At 42.6% G+C, this 15,565-nt stretch overlaps 1 protein-coding gene and 1 long non-coding RNA gene across 4 annotated transcripts in view; one reads left to right on the top strand and one right to left on the bottom strand.

The window, feature by feature from the left end:
- LOC119030180 overlaps positions 1-15,565 on the bottom strand; it is a 112,110-nt gene that overhangs the window by 42,955 nt on the left and 53,590 nt on the right. The window contains exon 4 of the long non-coding RNA XR_005078197.1: positions 8,487-8,573. This is a non-coding gene — a long non-coding RNA (uncharacterized LOC119030180). The remainder of the gene's footprint in view (positions 1-8,486; positions 8,574-15,565) is intronic.
- Positions 1-15,565, top strand: part of LOC119030179 (netrin-G2) — a 72,528-nt gene that overhangs the window by 13,387 nt on the left and 43,576 nt on the right. For all 3 annotated transcript variants that reach the window (XM_037117573.1, XM_037117572.1, XM_037117574.1), the window contains exon 3: positions 3,023-3,666. In XM_037117573.1, coding sequence (XP_036973468.1) covers positions 3,023-3,666 — 644 coding nt within the window. The remainder of the gene's footprint in view (positions 1-3,022; positions 3,667-15,565) is intronic.

Here is a 15,565-nt window from a genome sequence, read left to right as displayed (position 1 = left end):
GAAGCCTAAAGCATTACGCGATTATAGGAGGTCTACATATTCTATTACACAGGTTCTATGCAAAGTTTTATGTATAATACTCGAACACCTGCTTAAGCAGACAAGTTATTTAATTTACTCACATCGACTCAACATGAGAAGTAGACTTTATGTAGAACTTTTGCAAAACAATACATGAAGTCAATGTTTTAGGGAAACTGTGTTTTGAAGTGTTGACTGGTTAAGATGGTATTCCGATTTCTTTACCACTCCCAATTTGTTCAGTCTGTTTCCATTTTAGCCAGTTTCCCACTGTTTAATCATGAATTCCTATTTATAATATAAGATTGTTGTTGATTACTAGCATATATGAATGACTTATTACAAATAAAATGAACTTAAATTGAAAGTCACATGCATAGACATTGATAGAGTTAATTGTAAGGGGCAGATGAAAGGTCTTTGATTGGCTGCTTCTGCTCTGAGCGTACTTCACAGCTGTCATGTGAGTCACGTGGTCACATGAGAGCTGCTCTTTAAGATTTAATACTCCTCTCCGCTCTAAGTACGAGTGAGCTGCTGCAGAAAGAAATGTGTCTTTTTATTCGCTGTCAGACGAGAACCTTTCTACTCCAGAACCGACTATAAAGTAAAACAGGATGTTTTATGTAGAAAACACTTAACAAAGTTTTTTTGTTTTAAAGAGAAAAAGTTGAAGCTGGTATGTAAACAAGTTATTGTTCTTCATTTCTTTGTCACATGCGGGTCAAATGTTAAAAGTTTCAGTGCCTCGCTCAGCTAAATATTTGATGTCACTGGGGCTTAGATACGAGTCTTTACTTCACCTACTTTTCCTCAAACTACTTTTTGTCATTTCCTCTTTGTCATATATTATTCAAATTTCTAAAAAGATATTCCAAAAATAATCACTGGAGTCAATCTGCTTTTTTTTTCTGTCGTTATTGTTGTCAACATAATTTCCATTACCTCACCGAACAACAATTCAAGACGCTCATCTTTGGTCGCCGCTTTCTTAAACACTACAATTAGAATTAGTAATAACACCGAGAGCAGAAAATAATAAAAGGAACAAAACAAAGATGAAACGGGAGTGGAGGAAGAGGAGGAAGAGGAGGTGGAGGTGGGAGAAAAAAAAGAAGGATATTTTAAGACACGCTCTGCACTCCATCAAGAGCTTGTTAAGCCGAATGCAGTAAAATTCAGAGAGACTATTGGATTCCCATTAAATAAAAGAACGATAACATCGGCCATAAAATGTAATTAATACAAGTTGAGAAAACGGGTCAGGAGGTAGGACACAAAGTCGACTCGAAACGTCACAGGCATTGGCAGGTTATTCGAAATCAAAATAAATAAAAAAGATAAATAAAATCATCAGCGAATACATGAAGATGAGAGGATTTTTCAAGTAATCCAACAAATGTGTAGAGTGAGGTTTAATGAAACAAGCCAGCAGCTGTGTGAGATTAATATTCGGTCAAATAATACAAAACATGACCCTTTCATACGAAGACTGAGATATCGTGGAAAATAATAACCAGTCTAATTATTACATCCTGGGGGCACGCGGAGCCTTTTGAATGTGATACAATCTAAACAGCGTTGCAGCTGCATTTTGCAAATTAAGCACCATGAGAGATGACTGTGAGGATCTCTGGGATTTCTCTGTGCAAATATTTAACTTCTGTGGAAATGTGGATGTCAGACAACTGGCTTACAACAGTAAGCTGCGTCAGTTTTATTGAAATGTCTGCAAATGTCTCAATGTGACGAGCCAGCGAGCAAGGAATTAGGGATTCAGGGAACCGGAAATCTTAGAAAGTTATTTGAAGTTTGGTGGAAGGGGCTGAGAAAACTCCGGATGTAGGTCACGGGAGGTACAGGACCTGACATTTTTTTCTGGAACGTGGAAACGCAGGAATATTGAATGAAAAAATAATGAATTTGCCTTGTTAGTAGAAAAGGACGACGAGCCGCCAGAAATCTCCAAACACGGAGTGAAAGACCTTTTCTTAGTGCAGGTATAAAAGGGGCCCCGTGCTCCTCTGTGAGCGTGTGAATAATCCCGTTGACTTCTGTAGAGGGGCAGCGGCTTGAAAGTCTTGGCATCAGTAGAAGAGGAGGATCAATTCTCTGGAGTTAAAAGTGCAGCGGCACTCTGCTGTCTATGCAAAGACAGTGATGATGCACAATCCTCTTGACCTTCACACTTCCTGTTGTGTTGTTTGGCAAGTAAACTTTTAAGCTCGCTGTCCCTCTTGGCGAGGAGTTGAAGGCTCTCCTTTTTTTAGATACACACCACACTTTGCAGGAACAGTATGGACGTGTTTGTGGAGAGTCACAGGCGCAACAGAAAACGACTGATATCAGAAACACATAAAGGGCAACTTCCACACTTTACCTGCCTGGAAGGGGACGGGGAGGAAACATTATAATTCCTCTGCTCAGAACGCTGTTTAGAAACCTTGACTGAGAAACTGAAAGCTGAAAGCTGAAAGAATCATTTTCTGGATATTTTGTTGTCTCATTAATTGAGATGTTTTAGCTGAAATTACAGTCTGTTAGTAACTGGAATTGTACTTGAGTATGAGGGCCATGAACGCCTCTAGAGCCGAATGATGTGAAAAACTTGTGAAGTGTTGTCATGTGTATGCACGGGTATCATTTTTTTAATTTTCAAATTGTAACCCTGTCAGTAATCCCATTTCTGAGTGTATCTGTAATCTAATTACATCTTTCATTTTCTGTAACTTTAATGGCATAACTGTTCTGTGGAGGATATAATTAAACTGTGTAGTCATCTTTGAGGTCTTTGAGGTCTGTACCTGATGAGCACTTAAACGCAACAGGACACATACACAAAGAGGCCCCTCTATGTCGTCACCTGTCCCTGCATCTGTGACTTGTTTAGATTCTTTCTCATATACTATATATAGAGTTTTTATCTAAAGGTCACCATCATTAGATTTGATCCTCACACCCTGACTGATGTGTCGCTGCCCTGTCTTCATCTCTCCTCTAGGAGAACCCATATCTGTGCAGTGATGAGTGTGATGCCTCGAACCCAGACTTGGCCCACCCTCCTCAGCTGATGCAGGACCGTGAGCGTAATGGCCTAATCACCTACTGGCAGACGGTGACATGGAGACGCCACCCAGAGCCCCTGCTGGCCAACATCTCCATGGCCTGGAACAAGAGTCTGGAGCTCACAGACGACATCCAGATCACCTTCGAGTACGGCCGTCCCACCATCATGGTAATGGATAAGTCCATGGACCATGGGCGCTCCTGGCAACCCTACCAGTTCTACGCCGACGACTGCATGGACGCCTTCAACATGCAACCTAAACGAGTGCGCGACCTTTCTCCCGCCAACATCACACGGGTCATCTGCACCGAGCAGTACTCGCGCTGGGTCGGCTCCAAGAACGAAAAGAATGTGAAGTTCGAGGTGCGGGCGCGCTTTGCTGTGTTTGCAGGACCACGGCTACAGAACATGGACAGCCTGTACACTCGCATGGAAAGTATGAAGGGACTGAGGGACTTCTTCACCTTCACCAACCTTAGGTTGAGGCTTCTCAGGCCCGCCCTTGGAGGCACCTACGTCCAGAGAGACAACCTGCTCAAGTACTTCTATGCCATCTCAAACATTGAAGTACCTGCAAGGTGAGGGTCAAGGTTACATTTTTGAGGGATGCACACGTCACACATGTTTGCCTCATTTTTACGTCAAAGTTGATTCATTCATTTCCACATCAAAACATTTACCAAATAAGGAAATGGGTGCTGTTTTATTCAGTTAAATGATAATTATGTGGTGTGAAAATCTCGCCGCATTCTTGCAAATCCCACATTTTCCCTAAACACCCATTTACACTGTTTGAGTTTGGTCTGTTGAGATGAAAGCTGACAATCATGAGGGAAAAAATGTGGTAAAATCTTTGTTGGGTGGTCCTGAGTCCCTCTGTGAGACAACAGAGTCTAACAACGGCAGATTTAGAGTTTCTCATAATGTCACTGCTGCTGTTACCCACGTCGACCCACCAACTAATCAGAATACACATGAAATGATGCACCAGTACACCAGCTGACGTGGCATTTTGTAAGTGCGCTTTTTGAATAATGTCCTGGCAAAAAACACCAACAGCCACAACAAAAGTTTGTGGGACTCTGGCAAAAGGACAAAACATTGTGGAGGAAGCTTGTTAACAGATAGAAGATTGCAAGCTGATGACTTACTTTTGTTACATGGTAGCATCACAATTCAAATTGATATCATACAATCTTACCAGTGGCATCACTTTGAAAAGTGGTGGTAAAGAGGTGAAAAAATGTAATGAGGGGACCATTAACATTTCTGGGCATAAGCTATTTGTTTTAGCTCATTTCAACTAATATTGCCTCAAAAAGTGATGTCCGCAGCGTCCCCAGTGTAAATCACACCTGAGAATCTTACACAAATTTTAACCAGACCAGTCTGACACAGTATGACATGCAGTAGACCCGCAAAACAGGCACCTTAAAATTACTGAACCACTTATGAAGTGGGTGAACACTTTAGTGATCGCCCCAAAAATAAAGCCCATTTATACTCATGCTCACAGAAAAAAACTGTATTGATACATGTATTACCACCACAATATTGAATGTCAGATCTCATAATTCATTGTCGCCTTTTATAAAGCATATACAAACATGTAAATATATTTACTTTTTATTGCCAGACTATTACTCAAGTACTGTTCATACGGATGACTCGCTTCTCCCAAAATTACATTAGAACATGATATAACTGTAGTTAACACAAGATAAAATACAGTTTGATCAGATCAGTAACAAATGTAAAATATGTACAGGTACAGCAATTGTAATTTTAATCGTAAAGGAACCTGCATATTGTTAAATGTCTCTTCTCAAATATACAGTAAAACCACCTGGTGATGAACATGCCCCAGGTCTGGCATTTAAGCGCGCACACACACACACACACCCACACACACACCCACACACACAGTCATAGACATACACACATGCAGTCACACACGTCGGATTTGAGGGCGTTTCAGAACGACCCTATCTCTCTTAACATGAATCCTGGCCTGCCTGTCACCGGCGCGAGAGGACAATGATTAATGACAGAAACACGCGGCCTCGGTGGTCTAACGTAAACCGCCATCCACATTCTGCCGGGGGAGCCGGGAACCCTTACATGGCAACTTTGTGACAATGAAGGATGCTCCGGCCGTCACGCGCCTGCTTAGCATCAACAAGCCATCTCTCCTACCTCTCAGAATTATCATTCCAATCAATACGGCAGGCTGACATTTGAATGGTATTTAACATCCTCGTTGGGACGGTGTGCAAGGGGGGGTTGTGAATTTGTGAGTGTGTGTCTGTGTGTGTGTGAGAAAGAAAGGGGTGGAGGGTGAGATGAGGAAAGTGAAAATGAGACTGTTTGAGAGAGGGGCGTTGGCCCTTTGTGGGCGTTTTATGTGTTTGTGTGCATGTGGTGTTGAGGTATGGGGGGGGGGTGTTTGATGAAGTCCTGAGTGAATGCTGACACAGCACACGCACACACACACACACACACACACACACACACACACACACACACACACACACAGCCCTTTGGCACTGTGGAAAGGGCCTGCAGGTATTGATCACAGCCACTTTTCAGGCTCAGCACAGAATCAGAGAGCGAGGGAGGGATCAGCCCAATACCCCTGAGGTGCTACAGTCCATCTCCATGCCAGAACCTTCCAACACAACCAACAAATTTAATAATCAGCCATCCCTGCTTTGAAATATTTGTGCTTATGTCTTTATTTAGTAGTCTACAAGTGCACCACATCTAAGAATTTATCATCCGTCTCGAATTCCCTGCTGTGCCACTTTGCTTGCAACAACCCCCACGCTGTAAGCTCTCAAACACTTCTCTTCATATTTATATTTCCTGAACGCTTTCTTGATTTCTCCCCTCATCCCACAGAGCAGGGCTGGCGGCTGGTGACAGCTGGCGATAGTGTCAGTATGTGCTGGATCTGGTAACAAGAGGACCCAAATTTAGCCTCGTGGAGATGACTGAGGCCAGTCCGTCTTCCGCCCCGGCCACCCACACCTCCCGTAACATAATCACTAATCAATAAGTTATTCTGGGCAGCCAGCAGGAGTATTAGGTGATAGTGGTGGGGGGTCTTCAACAGTACAGTACAATCAGGAGTGTCTGATGCTTACGGCTGGGAAATTGATTTTGGGCAGCGAGACGATTAGTCAATGTTCCCTGGACAAAAGGCTAAGCTATTTCATCTCATCTCATCTGGCCTTAGTAACATATTGGGATTTCCAATGCTTAAAATTTGAATAATGAATATTCCACTCCGCTGGTGCTCCAGCGGGGACGGCGCACTGAAATGGGTTTTATATGATCAAGACCGAGTGCCAGTGTACCGCAGGTCGCCACCGTAATGAGATATGCTGGTGTTATCGATGGAGAGAGGGTTGTAGTCACTTCCTGGCCGTATTGTATGTCCCCATGGCCTCTAGCTGTGGCCCTCTGGCTGAACCCAGTTACAAGTAATTATTATTAGTTAACTGTTCTTAATGATCTGAGTTGAGCCTGGACAGAGACAGCAAAACAAGTCCTTTTCCTGTCGACCAGTGTAGGATGTTCCCTCTATGGGACGTGTCTCTTTAATCTGACGCTGCACTGTCAGAGTGACTGGTCGGCCTCTAAAGAGCTGGCGCAGGTATGCGGGAAGCCAGGTACTCAGGGCTGAATAGTGCTGCTTTATCAATAAATACGTAACCCGAGAGGCCATTAAGTGCCAACGCAGAGAAGCTAGGTTTGATGGCAGGGAAGCTGTAAATTTAGATTTGTGGACACCATGAAAAACACTCAGCAAACTGGATCTTGCAAGTTGTGAGAGGGCGTCCAGGGTGGAGGGCAGCCGGAGGTGGGGGAAGGATTTTTGAAGTGGGCAAAGAGGGGAGGAGGTCAAGCGGAGGGAGAGGAGGCAAAGTCAAATTGGATGGAGTTGTTAGAATGTTATTATATGAATCAGCATCAGCTCACTTTGTGTTGCAAAGTTCTCCCAAGGTTAACTGTAATGAGCTACAGCGCTGACTACAATATAAACTCTAAGCCAAGGTGTTTTGGGTTTCGAAAGCCTCGGGCTTTATGCTCATTTTACAGGCTACACTCAACCCTCAGATGTGGCCATTTCCATATCACTGACTGGGCCATGTGAAAGCCATCCCAAAGCATCAAAGATAGAGTAGCAAAGCCTCAACTCTATCATCATTTACATCAGTGAAATCACATTCACCGGGAAGCTTTACTCAGAAGCGGAGCTCTCAAATTCCCTCCTCATTCATTGGACCTCCGTCGCTCCATCCCTGCTCCCTCCGTCCCATCTGTCAGCTGCCCCGCTGGCCTGCAGTGTAGTGCGGGCTACAGCGGGCCGTGGCCAGCCTGTAGTCTGCTTTATGGATTAGACGTGGGGTCATGGATTGGGCCTTTTTAATGAAATAAGCAGCAGGTCGTAAGTTGGGTCTTTATAATGGAATAAAGGAAAGGCTGTAAGCTCAGGAAGAGCCAACTAAGTGGATTAGGGCCAAGACGGAAAGGAGGAGATGGAGCAGGATGAGGAGGAAGACGAGGTCTGCATCGTTTTTCTCTCCTAGCTGGCAATCGCAGCAGCATCAGGCCTTCTGCTTCCCGACCTCTCAATTTGATTTGATTGGCTGATGGGGGAAGAATGACATTTAAGAGAAGCCAAGTATGCAGTCTTAGTGCCTCTTAGTCTCTTATGTCAGTCAGCCGAGCAGGTGAAGAGAAAAGTTCAGCACATGTATCATCACAAATCATTTTCCAGCCATGTTAACCGTGATAATACGCACCTGAAACAAGATTCACATTTTGAGCATGATTATATATAAATTATATTATATATAGATTGTGCTCACTGAATATTTACTGTGTTAAATCTTATCAAAATGTATGAAATCGAAAATGTAAAAACTGTTTTTTTCAGACAATCATTACTTTTTAAATATAAACCTGAGCATTGATTTATTTTTTTGTTTAAGTCATTTTTTTCCCCTCATAGGCCTCCGCAGGCTACTGAGCACAAGGTGAGGAAAGAATTTGTTTTTTCCAGAATTTAAAAAAGGACTATAAACTTAACAAAGGTAACTGAAATTGTCGGGCCGGATTCATTTCTAGACATACTAGAGGGATTGTATTAGATAGCAGTGGCACTATTAGTTTGATCATGTTTATATTGCATGAGGAATGATGAACCAATGTAATTTATATCATCTACACTCACCACTGTAAATAACATGACTACAAGTGTAGAGTTACGTTAGTATGGGTTGTATACTGTCTGACAGTGTTCCCCACACATAGACTTTTCATGGGCGGGCCATCCAGGTATAATAACAGTCACCCATGTATACTTGATGACCGATGTTAGTTTTCTTACCTTAATTTCTTTAGCCATCCGAGAGAACGACCCCATCTACAAGTGGTTAACGAGAAAATCTGTACTCGCTTGACATCCACACATACTCTGCAGAGAAGCAAAGACAGAGAGATGTTTTCTGGTGTTGCTACTCTCTCCAATGTGTCCACTTTTATTTCATGTAGGACTACTTATGCTGTTGTTTCATACAAGTTTGTAAGTGCACCTGGAGATTTTTTTTAAATAGGCCACATAATTTAAACAAGCTTCCTCCACACATTGCTCACTTGCTGTTGATGTAGTCAGGAGAGACGCTTTGAAACGCTAACACCTGCATACCGTCTACCTCAGAATTAGTGGACTATTAAGTGTGAGCTGTATGATGGAAAAAGGTTTCACAACTTAAAAAGGTGAATCTACTCGGTCATTTTGAGGTTATCTGTGTGGTGATTTTTTTTTTTTTTAAAGGGAAGTTTTACAGTTTATGTGATTGATCCTAAACTAAAGGTCAAATATTTTCCTGGTGATAGTGCTTGAAGAAAAAAACTGATCCTGAAAGGAAAATGAATGTCTGTATGAAACTGAATGACAAGCCAAGAAAAATCAGTTTTCGCAAAAACATCACAAATGACAACCCCATGGTGACGCTACAGATAAAATCAGGTGATCACCATTCATTATTATCTGGGAAGCATCAGTGTCTAATATTTCATTTGAGACTGACATTTCCACCCCTACAGCTGCAACACAATGTGGTTCTTTAACCCCTGATATTATTTGATAGGCCTGGTCTCATCTGAAGGCCCCCATGTCCTTCCAACAACTAATTATTTTCCAGTAGTGAAAATTAGTGAGGGGCCGACCTGCCAGAAAAAACAAGCCATGCGAATGCTAATGATATTCAGAGTGTTTTTACATGGTCATGTTGTTTCATGCCTTGCTTGACTCATTTATCCGTCGTGTGTCTGTGTTCCTCTCAGAGCCATCCCGGCCCCCCTGCTGGCATCGCTAATGTGCTGAGAGGTTTTAAGCTCTCCGTCTCCTCACAGACTGGAACAGACTGGCACAGAAAACTTTACTGGTGTCTATGAACATGTCTCAGAAAACAGAGAAAGGACAGCCAAAGCACTTTTAAAGGCTTCTTTCATCTTGCTGTCGGCGTTCTTGTTTCTCTGTTTGTGGTAATACCGTGACAGCTGGAGCAGCAAAACATCCTTTCTTGTTCTCCAACAAATGGCAATATTTCTGCTTCACAACTGTGTTATGAATACATTATCTGGATTATGACATCTGATCTAATCTCAGGGCCTTTGCATTTACACCTGAATTTATCAAACTTTAAAAAAAAACCTTTTTTATCCCAATTCTGCCTGGTTTGTGATCAGGTCTCAATATTGACAAACACGGTGCATCTCAGGTCAAGGGAGGGAAAGCCGCGTTCATTTTTAAATCCCTTTTAGCGAAGGAAGACCTGCTGGCTACGGCTGCTATTTGCAGCCCTTCCTCGGCTTACTTTTACCCTCGCAGGAAGAGACGAGTTCAGTGAAGCTTCAACTTGCTGGGGAGAGTTTTTCTGTCGAGTCATGTGGTCGTGCATTTTTTGTCGTGCGTTCGGGCCACAAATCCAAACTTTTCAGAAGGTTTGATCTTTTTCCTTACATTGCTCGTGTGTGTGCTTTGTGGCTTTTAGCTGCACTGACTCTAATAATAAGAACTGATTTTGAGAATATGACTACAAGGTAATGTCTAGATGAAAAGATGCCACTGAAAAGTTTGATTTACAGCTGATATCAACACACAGAAATAAGTCTCAAGTCGTCAAGCTAGTCAAGTCCTTTGTCAAGTCCCTTTTTTCTCCCCCAAGATAATGCAGCCTTACCAGCAGTATCTGTTTTTGTAGACAAAAATGGCAAGGTATTAGTACCTGTCTAATAATGATACTATTGTCCAATTTATCTAACCTGTTCAATAAGTATGACGATAAATTGAACTGTATTTTTATTTTAATATTTCTTGATATCCAGTGAAATATGGTAATTCAAAAATAAAAATAAAAGTTATTCCTTCTCCAGATTGCGGTTGGGCAACAACTATGGATTTGGCATATAACGATGTCCACATTGCAATGTGATGATGGACGATTTTTAATTTCATCTCCCGCATGTTATAAATGCTGATTATCAGCCATTCACCGCGGATGATGACATCGTCGTTTGTATGTAAGAACACATTGTTTACGTTGAAAACTTAATTGAATAATGAAAAACCTCCTGTTGACACAACATGACCTACATCAACCTGGTGGTCTTAAGATAAGTCTGAGGGGTTTACAGGATAATTAAAGGGGAAGTGATTTCGACGCACGATCATGACAACTTCCCAGACTTGTAATAAATCCTGCGTGAGTACTAAACACCATTCAGTGCATTGTTTTGGCGTCTGATAAGCCGTTAAACGCATTACTCTGTTACTCCAGCTGGACTTCCTGGATCTTATTTCACTGTCTCATTGGTGCCCTCAACAACACACAGCCAGGCTGTTTTCAGTCTGAACGGCCAATTACAATTGTATTATGGGTAATGTAGTTGCAAGGTTTTGAGGAGGCAGGCGGGTACAGAATAAGTCTAACAATGAAGTGAGTGCAGGATTCAATCTGTGGAGAGTTTTTTTTTTTTTTGCAGAATAGGGAAAAAGTGTTTAAAACCAGGCTTGATAAAATATAAAACTAAACACTTATGCAAAACTTCAACTGCATCGTCCTTATTTACACTTCACGAACCTTTGGTAACCCTGATCTGTGCTTTTGCAGTCGCACTGCCTCCTCAGGGATGGACTAATTAGAATCAATCTGACTGAAGGTTTATTGTTGCACTGGAAGCCTGAATGAGGATGACAGGGCAGAGATGGAGGGATGTCTCTGGCCTCCGGGCTTGTCCATATTCTCCAACAAGGAGGAACAGATTCTCCCCCTCCGCTCCCCTTTTGCAGCCCTCCAGTCTTTTTTTGCGCCTTTTATTATCCACGTTCGGGTGACTTTGCCGTTGCAGACTGTCACCAGTGTTGCTGAATTACACCAAAGTTTTTTCTTTTCGCGTCCTTTGTGTGAGTGAAGGTGAGAGGATGGGAGGTATAAGCCTGGATCACGGGGAGAGGGAGAGAAAGAAAAGAGTGAGGCAGATGATGGATTAACTCCTAGTTTCATGGGACTAGCTGGGGTGTGTGATTTTGTGATGAATGATGTGAGGTGCGATGCTCTGTAAATATTATTCTCTGGTTCACACGGCCGCCACAAAGCGGAGAAACATAGTCTCCGCCACATATTCTGCACATTTTTTCCACCAGAAAATCTATTCCGTTTCATGAGAGAACTGCTTTGCACTTTCGCTCATGAATGAAATATACGATCCATGTTTGATGTGTGATGAGGAGAACATAGGAGTGTTTGCGCCTGTGTTCCCCGTCGAAGACCCTCCGATGCGTGGATCCTCCTACCCATGCTCAGACTCCTCCCCCTCCGAGCTATCTCCCTCCGAGGCAGCCGAGGCTCAGAAACAGATCACTTTTTAAATCATTCATGAGCACTCCCCGGAAAAGAAAGGCATGCAGAAAGCTGAGGGACCGCAATGAGGAATGTGTCATTGTTCCCCTCATATGCGATGATTTATGACACAATGGTTGTAACTGATTTGATAATCACAGTTTATTTCCCCTCAGAAGGGAAGAAAGTTAAAGTCAGCAATTTCGCCTGTTTTCCTTTTATTCCCCGTCTTTTGTTTCACAGACAAGCGTCTCTTTTTTTCATCTCCTCCCTCTTCAACAGATTTTTCTTTTTCTTCTCCCACCTTCCCACCCCTCCCTCTTACTCATCCCATAAATATCCTTTTAAATTCACAAATACAATAAAGAATTCACCCCACCAGCGCCTCGTCCTGTGCCTTACCCGGCATCTGGTGAGAGGGGAATCTCTTGATACCGCAAGCCTGCTTTAAAGCTGAAAAGCATGCTGGGAATTGTAAGTGAGAGAACATGAGGTAGAGGGAGGGTGTCCTTGGAAAGATGGTTTGTTCTCAGTCAGTCACATTAATTAGCATAGCATTATTACAGGCATGGCGTGTTTAAAGAAAAAAAACACACCGGCGTCTTCGCTGAGGGACCGCTGCTTTCATTACTATCATGTCGACGGGTACAGTTAAGCAGCACGTCGATTAGAGTCAGAATGTGAGAGAGAGAAAATATAGTCTGTTAATGAGCAACGCACCAGCTCACACTGTGATCAGTCAGTTTTTTGATGTCAGGGACCTTACTACTACATTACTACCAGAGTGTTGTGCCATCGAGGGGCGTGGAGAGTCGAGAGTCTGCATGCTTTCAGTCCATCTAAACAGGGTGGCGGGTAATGTCGTGGTGATCACCGCTTGGTTCGGTAAGACTTTCAGAATCTCGAGAACGAGTGAGGAACAAAAGCAGCCAGCGCTAATTGACAGATACCTTTAAAAGCAGAGGAAACTCTAAAAGAGGTGTGTAGTTTTGTTGTTAGTCACTGGAAGACTGACGGCAATATTCTGTTGTGCTGTGATTCACCTTCACTCAAGGTCCAATAAGATGCTCGTTTGAGAGTGTTTGATCTTTTCAAAAGTTCGAGTTGAACTGCAGTTGATGTGTTGAAAGTTGAGCTCCGTCTGCCGATAAAGACTCTTGCGGTGCGGTGGTCGAAAGCTCTGTATCTCGTGAGTAAGTGGACACTTGGGTCCAACATGTTTTCACCCATGTCCGTTTGTAGTTTGGTTGGTTTGTCAGCTGGATTGCACAGAAATTACACGACAGGAAACCGAGAATAGACCACTCTAACTTTGGGTGCAGATCTGGATGAAAGGACAGATGCGGGATTTTTTTCCCCTCACTTTCAATAATGATATAGGGTGTTTTTGAACATTTTTGTACATTTCTTAGGGAATAATTCATGGATCTTGATGAAACAGCTTCAGCGTGTGTAGATGGCTGCTGTCTATGAGTGAGAGCAATTTGATGCAGATCCTAGATCTGGCGAGCTTAAATTATGGTTAAGCAGTCAGGTAGTAATTTTAGAGGGATTTGGGACTATCGCATTTGATGTTGGATTAGGATCAAATTAACCGTTTTCAAGGTCAAACTCAATCTGTGATAATAAATGAAGCCCATTTTTATTGGGTTTATTTGAGTAGATTGTAATGCGACATGAAAAATAAATGTACAAGCCTGTGGACAATTTCTTTAAGTTGTGTCGTGCTGCTGGACTGCGGATTTCTTTGTGAAGGACTTGGGTCAGGTTTTACGCGACGGTCCAGAGGATGTGACTTTATGCATGTTCTCGAGTGCCACGTCTCCACTTCGCTAACAGAGAGCTGCTAACTTTATCGTAGATATGGACATGAAACCATTGACCGGCATCCAACACAACATAGAAGCTCCACAGAGCCTCTTTAAGCAGCGATTTAAACTTTCCACAACAGAATGTATTTGGAAGGAAACTGCGAAGTGATTGAGGAGATAAATGAATTCCTGTTTTACTAATCAGTCATTTTTTTGAAAAAAATGTTTGATGCTAGACATTCCACATTCTCTTGTTCAGTTCTGCCAGTTGCCAGGATGAACTTAAAGGCATCATGTTTGGCTATAGAATATTTTGATGTCACTTTTAATGTTACAATTCATCCATGCATCGAAGAAATAATTGCCAGTTTCATTAATGATGACGCCTGTCAGCTACAGCTATAGTTTGATTTCATGTATCTATTAATCAGTAGTGCTTATGTCACCAAAGCTCCCCAAACTTGAAACCAGGCACAAAGCTGCACATCTTTTTCTCATCATCCTCATCAGTGGTACAAGACAGTGCAGCGTGATTGATCAGAGACCGCTGCTGTATTTCTCTAAGTCCTACTTTTAGCCCCTAAATGGAAAACATTTGAAGACTTGTGCTTCATTTGCTAACAGCGTGCAGGGTTCTCAATAAATACCAAGTTCAGTAACTACAGTTTTGTAATAAAGCTGCAACCAGAGGTCATTTCATTAGTTGCAAAATAGTGCTGGGCCTCAGCTACAGAACAGCATCATCAGATATGAATCTTTCACCAGAAGCAATTCATTTATAGAGATTATTAAGCGAAAATATCATAATTACTGAATAAATTCGGAGCGCTGATCAACTATGTCCTCTGTATTTTTATTTTTTATTTTTTTCACAAAGACCCCCAAGTTTTAGCCCTTGTACTAATTGTCTTGCTAACTGCACTGTTGTGTTTTGAAGCTCTCCTTCCCTCCTTCCCCTTTCTCTGTTCCTCTCTCCTCACCTCGTCTCCTCGGGCGTCTCTTTTTCTCTCTATGACTAATGATGTTCTTTCAGTCTGAAGGTTTTAGCGGGATAATTATATTAACCCCTGTCCTCTGGCTGATCCCAGCTCAGCTTCTCTTCCCCAGGCATCCTCCCCTCCACAGTCTCACCGGAATTAAACACTAATACACACACGGCTGTACATGAACGGTTGTATGTTTGTTTTCTACGTCTGTACGTGTGTGTACGTTTCTGTGAGTTTTCGGCGACTTTCTGCAAATTAGTTTATTATTTAAATGGGGGGACGAGCAGCTAAGAAAATCTGGCAAAGTTGGTTAATTAATGGTGCAAAAAAAAATTGGGTGCAAGGGTGAGGAAGGGCGGAGGCCCACAGGTGCTGGTTTGCAAATGCGCAGCGATTTACAATAACACGCGATCGCAAATTAGAGGTTCAAGAGTTCGTTCGACAGGCGTACCGTCTCAGGGAGAATGGTACTCTGTTCTCCAAAGTTTTTTCATTCTGATGTGCACACACAGAAAGATCCAACAAAGATCCACAACACCCCTGGGGGTCTGAAGACTCTGTGGGGGACTGCACAACAGGAAGAACCTCCCACCAAACCCCCATGTCGTCCCAGAGTTTCTGTCTCCTCATCACTTTTTCATCCCTCTCATCGCCTCCCGACTCCCTTTACTTCTCCTTCCTCGTTTCATATCTTAAATAAGAGGAGGATGTATAATAACGTCCTGCCCTCCAACTCACGCCCAATTTCCTTTCTCCCCAGGTGTT

This window comes from Acanthopagrus latus, chromosome 12, assembly GCF_904848185.1.
Source record: "Acanthopagrus latus isolate v.2019 chromosome 12, fAcaLat1.1, whole genome shotgun sequence".
Lineage (NCBI taxonomy): Eukaryota > Metazoa > Chordata > Actinopteri > Spariformes > Sparidae > Acanthopagrus > Acanthopagrus latus.
The sequence above is the reverse complement of the archived record's forward strand: the minus strand, read 5'-3'. Positions and strand labels throughout refer to the sequence as shown.